Below are 10,477 nucleotides of genomic sequence, written 5' to 3'. Positions count from 1 at the left end.
CTCTTGCCAAAGGAGGCGAGGGGAGGGCTGAAGCAATCAGCCAGCCTGGGTGTGGGGGTGTGTGTGTCCGTCCAGGGTCTCATGGGAACCCCCAAACCACCCAACCCCTGAAACTCAGCCAGGGCCACTAATCTAGCTGCTGAGCTGCCACGGCCCCTACTAGGGGCAGAGTCCGAAAGCTCAGGGGGCTCGGCCCAGGGCCGGGGACCCCTCGCTAGCAGCATCAGTGGAGCTGGGGGGGGGCACAAGGGGGACCGCAGGGCGGAGGAAAGGGGGGATGGGGGGAATGTCTTCGAGCAGGGGGGTGGTGGGGACGGACCCTCCCTCGCCCCATCCCCGGCTCTGTCAGTCGAAGGCAGCCGACGCATAGGAAGGAAAGGTCTTTATTGGGCGCCCTGCAGGCAAGGGGCGCCGCGGGGGCAGAGCAGAGGGGAGCCGAGCCGGACTGCGCCGGGCTCCGGTCCCGTCCCCGCGCCAAAGGACACAGCAATAAATTAAGCATCAACTCGGAGGGGGGATCATTGAACTGGCTGGGGCGATGCTGGGGGAGAGGGGGTGGTGGGTAATCCACCCCCCCCAGGGCAGTAACTGGCCCCATCGGCAGCCAACCAGCTGAGGGGTGAGACCACGCCACCCCCTTTCCCCTGCAACATGGGGCACTAAGGGGAAGGGGGCAAACGGGAGAGACCCCCTCCCTCCATCCCCAGGGGCTGTTGTCTGATAGGATAAAGTTCCTCTTGAATAAATATTTAAGCCCTAGGAGACTTCACAGATAGCAAAATAAACTCGTGTGTGTGTGTGTCTGGACACGCTGCCTGCCTCGTGTGTACTTGTGTTTGTGTGTCTGCCAGGTGCGTGTGTTTGGATTGTGTGTGTGTGTGTATGGGTGTGGGGGTGTGGACGTTTGTATGTTGTCTGCCCGTGTGGCCCTATGGATGTGCGGTCTGGCAGTGCTGTGCTGTGTTGTGTTGTGTTGTGTAGCACCCCCTCTTCCAATCCAGGCCTTTAACAGGCAAAAAAAAAAACCCTCCAGCATCTCAAGGGTTAATGGAGCTATCACAGGGCTGTCTACAGCTGGAGACAATCTGTACATATCTACCTATAGAGTGGGTAGGGCCCCTCGGAGCAGCAGCCACTACGGCGCTCCCAGCCCCCTGTTCTAGGAGGGAAATCTCCCTCTGCCACTAGCAATATGGGGTCTATGACACACAGGGGGAGCAGTTTCGATTCCAGCCAGCAGGGGGCAGTACTGTCACTTTCACAGATGTGCCCTCAGGCAAGCGCAAAAGGACTCAGGCGACCGGCTCCGGTACGGGCCAGGGCTCTCCCTCCGCTCGGCTGCAGGCTCCGGATGCTATGGTGGCAATGGGTGGAACCGACGCCAGGACGCCAGGGTTCTCTCCCTGGCTCTGGGCAGGGAGTGGCAGGGTCTAGTGGGTTAGAGCAGGGGGGCTGGGAGCCCGGACTCCTGGGTTCCCCGCAGGGCTCAGTGCAGCAGTACCGTGAGCAGGAGCGTGAGGGTGACGAGGCCAAGGTAGCTGCCAAGGCCAGAGGCTCCGCTGGGGTAGGGCGGGCGCGGCTTCCCCGGGGTGTTGGTGTACAGCCAGCCGCTGGCGTTCTTCTCAAGCCCCTCCACCGGGTCCAGCCCCGGGGCGCTGGCGTTGCCCAGGGGACCGCGCGGGGAGTTGTTGGGCGTTTCCACGGTGATGGGGAAGGAGATGGTTGGCCCGTCCCGGTCGCCCGCGGTGCGCTCCAACGAGCCCTCCGGCTTGCTGACTGTCGCTGGGGCGCTGGGAGGGGCGGCGTGCCCGGCCTGCACCGGCATGTCATGGGAGGACAGGCCGTGGTCGACCAGAGCCACTCCCGGGCGCTTGGTGCAGAGGGTCTTGTTCTTCCCCCGGTGGGACCCGGCACTGGCTCCTCCGGGGGCCAGGACGGTGCTGGTGGGGCTGGTCGCAGTGGTGCTGGGCTGGCTGGAACCTCCCTCCTTGTCCTCAGAGAAGCTCTCATTCTGCCTGGTGGCGAGATAGGGGATGTGGGCTACGGCGTCGATCCGGTTGCCGGGGGAGCCGGGAGTCGGGCCGTCGGTGCTGCGGGCCTCACCAGAGGCCGCGGCTGAGCGGTCAGGGGCCGAGGTGGCGCTGCCCTCGGCCACGAAGCTCTCTCTGGCTGACCCGGTGCGACTTTCGGTGCCGGAGCTGCCTGTGGCAAAGAGAGATGGTGAACTGGTGGCGCCATGGCCAGCTCCTTCGGCAACGACCCCGTCGCTGGGGCTCACCGTGGCGCTGCCGGCACCGGACAGTGAATCGGCAGAGCTGTGGCCATCTCTTTCGGCAACGAAGACCCTGGCACCGAGACCTGTGGTGGCTCTGATGTGGGATGATGCCTCGGTAGAGCCGTCTCTGTGGTCCAGCCGCGGGGACTCGCTGGCGGAGGCAAAGGCCTCACCAGTAATGTGGTCCCGGGCAGAGTAATTGGTTTCTTCCTCGCACTCCTCTTCCTCCTCCTCTGCGTGGGCCAGGCCGGCGCCCGCTGGAGTCTCCCGGGCGTTCTCCGGTGTCTCGGTGGTGCCGGGCTCCGAGCGGCTGCTCCCCTCCAGGACGACGGCAGCGGGGCCGCCTGTAGCCGCGGGATCGGGGGGAGGGATGCCCGTCGGCCGCGGGGCGTTGCTCTCGGAAAAGACCCCTCCCGCGCTGAAGGCGTTGTCCCTGGAGCCGGCGTTGTCGCGGCCTTCGGCAGACGCGGTCCCGTGGCCGCCTGTCGCCACGTGGCCGGGGGGCGGGGTGACACCCGGTCCGCCTGTCGGCACCACGGCGTGGTCCCCGGCGGCAAAGGCCCCTCCCTCCTCCAAGCCCCGCCCTTCGGAACTCTTGGTGGTCTCCGCCTCCCGGTCGCCGTGGCTCCCTGCCAACGGAGGGTGGCCCCCGGCAACGGGGACCACGTCCTCCTCCTCCTCGTCTTCCTCCAGGATGCAGTCTGGCTCGGGGGTGGGGGCGGGGGGGAGGCGTGTCACGGGGCCGGCGGGGGTGGGGTGGCTGGGCCGCCCCTCGGCCACCCGCCCGTCCATGATGCGGGTGTTGCAGAGGCTCCCGGTGCAGCAATAGACCTCGGCCTCGTCCAGCTCCTGCACCAGGGCCAGCAGCGAGCTCTGGCACATGGCCGGGGTGGCGCAGCCCTTAAAGGTCACCAGGCCTGAATCGGCGCCACCTGCAGGCAGGAGGGCAAAGGGTCAGGATTCCCCAGAGCCAGCCAGCCCCCCGCCCCGGGGCCGGACGGGAGCCGCCCCCCCCCGGAGAGGACAGGCCCCGTGTCCCAGTCCCCGCCCCCCTGAGCCAGCCAGTCCCCGCCCCGGGGCCGGATGGGAGCCGGCGCCCCCTGGAGGGGACAGACCCCGTGTCCCAGTCCCCGCCCCGGGGCTGGATGGGAGCCGGCCCCCCCCGAAGGAGTCAGGCCCCGTGTCCCAGTCCCCGCCCCAGGGCCGGATGGGAGCCGGCCCCTCCTGGAGGAGTCAGGCCCCGTGTCCCAGTCCCGGCCCCCCTGAGCCAGCCAGTCCCTGCCCCGGGACCAGATGAGAGCCGGCGCCCCCTGGAGGGGACAGACCCCGTGTCCCAGTCCCTGCCCCGGGGCCGGATGGGAGCCGGCGCCCCCCGGAGGAGTCAGGCCCCGTGTCCCAGTCCCCGCCCCGGGGCCGGATGGGAGCCGGCGCCCCCCGGAGGAGTCAGGCCCCGTGTCCCAGTCCCCGCCCCGGGGCCGGATGGGAGCTGGCGCCCCCTGGATGGGACAGACTCGGTGTCACAGTCCCCGCCCCGGGGCTGGATGGGAGCCGGCCCCCCCCAGCGGGGACAGGTCCCGTGTCCCACTCACCGGTGCGGCTGCGGCCGATCCCCTCCAGACACATGGTGTGGTGCCCCATGCAGGGCACCATGGAGCTCGAGTTGCTGGTGCAGCCGACACCGTCCTCGTCCACGCAGCTGTAGCACCGCAGCCCGTTGTGCGGCTCGCCCTCTACGAGGAAATCTGGGGCGGGGGGGGGGAGGGAATTCATGAGCTTCTGGGCCTGAAACCCCCAACCCCCAACCCCTCCCCCCCCCCCGATCAGCCCCCTGGGCCCATCTACCCTGGTATCCCGCCTCCTCCCCGCCCCGGGCTCAGCCCCCTGGGCCCATCTACCCTGGTATCCCGCCTCCTCCCCGCCCCGGGCTCAGCCCCCTGGGCCCATCTCCCCCGGCGGGTACCTGTGTCCAGGTGGTTGCAGAGGGGCGTGTCGCAGCAGCGGGCATGGATGGCGCGGGTGCCTGCGTAGAAGCCCAGCCCGTCCTGGCAGCGTGGGAGGCTGGCGCAGCCCTTCAGCTTCATGTTGGTGAACTCACCTGGGGGGGGGGGGGGGGGGGCATCAGGGATGTTCAACCCCCACCCCCAGCACTCCGGTTCTCCCCTCCCCCTCTACCTTCCTCCCCCACCAAGGCCTCTGCTTCTCCCCTCCCCCAGCTCCCCCTCCCCCTCACCCCCAGGGCCTCTGCTGCTCCCCTCCCGCAGCTTCCCCTCCCCCCACTGCCTTCCTCCCCCCCCCGCGCAGGGCCTCCGCTTCTCCCCTCCCCCCCTGCTTCCCCCCCAGCACCTCCAGTTCTCTTCTCCCCTCCCCCAGCTACACCCCCACCGCCTCCTGTTCTCCCCTCCCCATCATTCCCCATCTCTCATACCCCCAGCCAGCCGTCCCTCCCTCCCGCCCCCCCTTTGCCCTCCTTACCCAGGGTGCCGGTGATGTCCAGGTCCAGGCACTGGTCCTGTGCCCCGGTGCACCCCAGCTGGGTGCGGGCGGAGAGGGGGCACCAGGCGCCCTGGGAGGTGCAGGCATGGCAGCTCAGTTGGTTGGGGGTGGCCGGCTCTGGGGCTGTAGGGAGAGACGGGAGGGGTCAGTGGGGGCAGGGGCAACTCTCACTATGGGGTCAGGGTGGGATGTGAGGGGCACTGGGGATTCGGAGGGGCAGTAGGACTGGCAGGGGGATGTGCTGGGTGGGGGCAGGGTGGGGTGGGGCACTGGGGATGCGGGTGGGGGCACTCGGGGGCAGGGCTGCAGGCGGGGTGGGGGCAGGGGACTGGGGGAATGGTGGGGGGCACTGGGGAGGCGCGTTGCAGGTGGACTGAAAGAAAGGCAGCTGGGGACACTGGGGGATCAGGGGGGCGAGGGGTGCAGGGCTGCAGGTGGGAAGGGCACGAGGGCTGCAGAGGGTGGGGTCGCAGGTCGGGGGACATGGGGGTGCAGGGTGGGGGTGCTGGGGGTGCAGGGTAGCAGGTGCTGGGGGGGTAGAGCTGCAGGCAGGAAGGGTGAGGGGGATGCAGGGTGGGGGACACAGGAGATTTAGGGGGCAGGGTGGGAGCACTGGGGGGCTCACCGGCAAAGCTTGGGGCATTGCAGCTGACCCTGGCAGTGCCAGGTGCTGGGGGGCAGGTGGTGGGGCTGCAGGGGTGGGGACAGGGACAGGGGAGAAGGGTTGGGTGCAAGGAGAGCACGGGTAGTGGGGGGGATCGGGGATGGGTGGGGGTGCAGGGGGTGGGGGAGCTTGGGGGTGGAACCACGGGGGGCAGGCAGGGCACTGGGGAGTGCGGGGGGCTCCAGGGGGGGCGGGGTCACTCACTGACACTTGGGGCATTGCAGTCGACCCCCAGGCAGTGCCGGGCACTGGGGGGCAGGGTCCGGTGGGACACTGGGGGTGCATGGGGTGGGGTGCAAGGGGGCTCACCGAGGCTTGGGGCGTTGCAGCCACCCCCCTGGCAGTGCTAGGCATGGGGGGTGCATGGGGTCCCGCGGGTCAGGGTGCTGGGGGGCACTGTGGGTGCAGGGCCCGGGGGGGCACAAGGGGGGCTCACCCAGGCTGGCGGCGTTGCAGCGGTCCCCCTGGCAGTGCCGGGCGCGGGGGGTGCAGGGGGGCCCGCGGGGCAGGGAGCTGGGGGTGCAGGGCCGGGGGGGCACAAGGGGGGCTCACCCAGGCTGGCGGCGTTGCAGCGGTCCCCCTGGCAGTGCCGGGCGCGGGGGGGGTGCAGGGGGGCCCGCGGGGCAGGGAGCTGGGGGTGCAGGGCCCGGGGGGCCCAAGGGGGGCTCACCCAGGCTGGCGGCGTTGCAGCGGTCCCCCTGGCAGTGCCGGGCGCGGGGGGGGGGCAAGGGGGCCCGCGGGGCAGGGAGCTGGGGGTGCAGGGCCCGGGGGGGGCACAAGGGGGGCTCACCCAGGCTGGCGACGTTGCAGCGGTCCCCCTGGCAGTGCCGGGCGCGGGGGGTGCAGGGGGGCCCGCGGGGCAGGGAGCTGGGGGTGCAGGGCCCGGGGGGCCCAAGGGGGGCTCACCCAGGCTGGCGGCGTTGCAGCGGTCCCCCTGGCAGTGCCGGGCGCGGGGGGGGGGGCAAGGGGGCCCGCGGGGCAGGGAGCTGGGGGTGCAGGGCCCGGGGGGGGGCACAAGGGGGGCTCACCCAGGCTGGCGGCGTTGCAGCGGTCCCCCTGGCAGTGACGGGCGCGGGGGGGGGGTGCAGGGGGGCCCGCGGGGCGGGGAGCTGGAGGTGCAGGGCCCGGGGGGGGCACAAGGGGGGCTCACCCAGGCTGGCGGCGTTGCAGCGGTCCCCCTGGCAGTGCCGGGCGCGGAGGGGTGCGGGGGGGCCCGCGGGGCAGGGAGCTGGGGGTGCAGGGCCCGGGGGGGCACAAGGGGGGCTCACCCAGGCTGGCGGCGTTGCAGCGGTCCCCCTGGCAGTGCCGGGCGCGGGGGGGGGGGGCAGGGGGGCCCGCGGGGCAGGGAGCTGGGGGTGCAGGGCCAGGGGGGGGCGCAGGGGGGGCTCACCCAGGCTGGCGGCGTTGCAGCGGTCCCCCTGGCAGTGCCGGGCGCGGGGGGGGCAGGGGGGCCCGCGGGGCAGGGAGCTGGGGGTGCAGGGCCCGGGGGGGCGCAAGGGGGGCTCACCCAGGCTGGCGGCGTTGCAGCGGTCCCCCTGGCAGTGCCGGGCGCGGGGGGGGCAGGGGGGCCCGCGGGGCAGGGAGCTGGGGGTGCAGGGCCCGGAGGGGCGCAAGGGGGGCTCACCCAGGCTGGCGGCGTTGCAGCGGTGGCGGGGGGGGCAGGGGGGCCCGCGGGGCAGGGAGCTGGGGGTGCAGGGCCCGGGGGGGGCACAAGGGGGGCTCACCCAGGCTGGCGGCGTTGCAGCGGTCCCCCTGGCAGTGCCGGGCGCGGGGGGGGGGGCAGGGGGGCCCGCGGGGCAGGGAGCTGGGGGTGCAGGGCCAGGGGGGGGCGCAAGGGGGGCTCACCCAGGCTGGCGGCGTTGCAGCGGTCCCCCTGGCAGTGCCGGGCGCGGGGGGGGCAGGGGGGCCCGCGGGGCAGGGAGCTGGGGGTGCAGGGCCCGGGGGGCACAAGGGGGGCTCACCCAGGCTGGCGGCGTTGCAGCGGTCCCCCTGGCAGTGCCGGGCGCGGGGGGGGTGCAGGGGGGCCCGCGGGGCAGGGAGCTGGGGGTGCAGGGCCCGGGGGGGGCACAAGGGGGGCTCACCCAGGCTGGCGGCGTTGCAGCGGTCCCCCTGGCAGTGCCGGGCGCAGGGGGGGGCAGGGGGGCCCGCGGGGCAGGGAGCTGGGGGTGCAGGGCCCGGGGGGGCGCAAGGGGGGCTCACCCAGGCTGGCGGCGTTGCAGCGGTCCCCCTGGCAGTGCCGGGCGCGGTAGGCCAGCGCCAGCAGGTGCGAGCTCAGCTCCAGCGCCTCGTCCGGCCGCGAGCGGCGAGCGCAGCCCTTGGACACGGCCTGGAAGCGCAGGAAGGCTGCGGGGGGCGGGGGGGGGCACTGGTGAGAACCTGCCTGGGCCCCTTCACAGAACCCCCCCACTCCAGGGCAGCCCCTCTCCCCCCCCAGCCAGGATACCCCAAAAACCCGCCTGGCTCCCCCCTAATAGGGCACCCCGCGCCCGAAACCTCCCCCCCCCCCAGGAGACACCGTTCCTATAGGGCAAGGGGGGCAGTTACCCCGCTCCTCGAGACCATGGACCCCCCCAGATTTTAGCTGGGTCTATATGCCCCCCACATCCCTTTGCATGTCCCTGCCCCTACCCTGTATGCCCCTAATGCCCCCCACCCTGCATTCCCCCAGTGCCCCCCCACCGTGCATGCCCCCTGCCCCCACCCTGTATTCCCCCAATGCCCCCCCACCGTGCATGCCCCCTGCCCCCCAGTGCCCCCCACTCCCCTCAGACTTTACAGGCTGTGATATAATGCTGTAACTTTACCCCCCTCCCCCAGCGCCCACGAGCCGCCCCCGCCCCCAGCCCGGGGAGGGCCGCCCAGCCCCCCCGGACTCACACACGGCGGCGCTGCGCACAGCTGTCCGGCAGCTGGATTCCCCCTCGCGGCACCTCACTTCTGTCTCCACCGAGCACCCAAACTCCCCGTGGCAGGATTTGCACTGCAGGCAGGCGGCTGGGGGGAGAGAGACAGGACCTCAGAGCCAGGAACCCAGGAGTCCGGGCTCCCAGCCCCGCCGCCTCTAAGCACTAGACCCCACTCCCCGCCCAGAGCCGGGGAGAGAACCCAGGAGTCCGGGACAGGGGCTAGGAATGGGGTAGGTCTGTTTTTGCAAGTTCTGTTCCTGCGCTCTGGGAACATTGTACCAGTTTCACCCCCCGGAGGGGGTGAGAGGCGACGCTGGGGTGTTTATCTGGGATCCGGGGCAGCCTGTTCCTGGGGTGGGGCCACCCCGAAGCCTCCGAGCAGGGCTGCTCAGGGAATGGGGCACGGGGCCTTTCCCCACTAGGGGGCGCTGACCCTGATCCGGTCCCAGGGCGTGGGACCGGCTGGCTGGGGGGGGGAGGGGGGGGATGGGATAAGTTCTGTCCCCAGCTGTGGGAGGGGAGTGGGGTCTAGTGGTTGCGGGGCAGAAGCCAGGACTCCTGGGTTCTATCTATGGCTCTCAGTCATGGTTGGTGCCTCCCCTGGCCTTTCAGGGATGCTGCCCCGTGCCTCGGTTTCCCCACCTGCATAATGGGTGAGCCGATCCGCACAGCCCCAATTCCGAGAGGATTTTTGCCATGAGTGTTTCCCAGGTGTTTTGGGATCACCTGGAGCTGGGCTTTCTTGTCCCCCCCCCACCCCCACCTCAGCTCCCGTTGACGCCCCTAAAGCCCCCACTCCAAGAGCTTGGAAACCCGGCTGAGGTGAGGGAGTCGCTAACCACACAGCTGCGTGGGGGAGGCTAACAAGCCCTCAGCTTGGGCTGGGGTCCTTCCCCTGCAGCCCAACCCCCCCCCCCCCTCCGCCCCCCCCCGGGTCAGGATTGTCCCTTACAGGCCCACGGACCTATCAATGCTAGGGGAGGATTTCTCGTCCCTCCTCCTCACCTCCCCCAACCATATCAAAAGTTTGGGGACCCCCCCCCACCACTGTGCTGCACAGACCCCACCTGTGACCAGGGTGCTGAATGGACACCTGAGTGCCACTGAGGTCTCGTCGCGTCAGGAGCTGCACGGACCCTGGACAGAGACTGGGGGCCCCACGGCTGCACGGACCCTGGACAGAGACCGGGGCCCCCACGGCTGCACGGACCCTGGACAGAGACCGGGACCCCCATCGCTGCATGGACCCTGGGCAGAGACCGGGGCCCCCATGGCTGCACGGATGCTGGACAGAGACTGGGGCCCCCATGGCTGCATGGACTCTGGACAGAGATCGGAGCCTATTGTGCTGGGCGCTGTATGGACCCCGGACAGAGATGGGGACCACGCTGGGCGCTGCACGGACCCCGGACAGAGATGGGGACCACACTGGGCGCTGCACGGACCCCGGACAGAGATGGGGACCACGCTGGGCGCTGCACGGACCCCGGACAGAGATGGGGACCACGCTGGGCGCTGCACGGACCCCGGACAGAGATGGGGACCACGCTGGGCGCTGCACGGGCCCCGGACAGAGATGGGGACCACGCTGGGCACTGCACGGACACACCACGAGAGACAGGCCCTCCCCAGGAGATCTTCCAATGCAACCAACGGCAGGGTCCTTTGCCCCATTTCACAGACGGGAACTCCAAGGCTCGGTCACTCTTCCGAGAGCAGCTGGGAACAGAACCCAGGCATCCTGATTTCCCCCCACCCCAGCCAGCCTGGCCCTCCTGGTCGGTTCCACCCCTGCCCCCCGGGGCTCCTTTACCTGGAGCTACCAGCGCCAGCAGCCGAATTAGCGCCAGAGCCCAGGCCATGGTGAGAAATGTCGGGTGCTCCTGTCGCCCGTCCTGTGTCCGTCTGTCCTTCACCGCCAAGCCCGAGAGCTGCCTCTAATCACCCCCTAAATACCCACTCTGGGGCCCTGCCCCTCGGTGGGTGCCACCCACAGGGCAGATCCACCGTGGGCACCCAGCCAGCTGTTTGCCAGCGACGCCGAACGGCCAGGGGGTAATTAGCTCGTGTGAGCGCGGACGGGGCCCGGAGCGGGCGGGGTGCACGGCTGGGATGGGATGGATGCCAGGCGCATCCCGC

The 10,477-nt window shown here is 71.0% G+C and overlaps 1 protein-coding gene across 4 annotated transcripts; it reads right to left on the bottom strand.

Annotated features, from left to right (window-relative positions):
- Positions 1-367: 367 nt before the first annotated feature.
- Positions 368-9,029, bottom strand: LOC119564181 (collagen alpha-1(I) chain). 4 transcript variants are annotated; one of them, XM_043535223.1, is made up of 8 exons: positions 8,618-9,028; positions 8,310-8,426; positions 7,632-7,775; positions 4,748-4,891; positions 4,236-4,370; positions 3,865-4,017; positions 3,033-3,207; positions 368-2,993 (listed from the first exon to the last, which is right to left on the bottom strand). In XM_043535223.1, the coding sequence occupies exons 5-8, from the start codon at positions 4,354-4,356 to the stop codon at positions 1,487-1,489; spliced, it is 1,956 nt and encodes a 651-aa protein (XP_043391158.1). In that variant the 5' UTR covers positions 4,357-4,370; positions 4,748-4,891; positions 7,632-7,775; positions 8,310-8,426; positions 8,618-9,028; the 3' UTR covers positions 368-1,486. The 4 variants fall into 4 exon arrangements, with proteins under 4 accessions (XP_043391158.1, XP_043391155.1, XP_043391157.1 ...); XM_043535220.1 differs by having other exon boundaries at positions 368-3,207; positions 8,618-9,029; XM_043535222.1 differs by lacking the exon at positions 7,632-7,775 and having other exon boundaries at positions 368-3,207; positions 8,618-9,029.
- Between the last annotated feature and the right edge of the window lie 1,448 nt (positions 9,030-10,477).

The sequence above is a fragment of the Chelonia mydas genome, chromosome 24 (genome assembly GCF_015237465.2).
Source record: "Chelonia mydas isolate rCheMyd1 chromosome 24, rCheMyd1.pri.v2, whole genome shotgun sequence".
Taxonomy (NCBI): domain Eukaryota; kingdom Metazoa; phylum Chordata; order Testudines; family Cheloniidae; genus Chelonia; species Chelonia mydas.
Note: the sequence above shows the minus strand (reverse complement) of the source record. Positions and strands in the feature narration are given on the sequence as shown.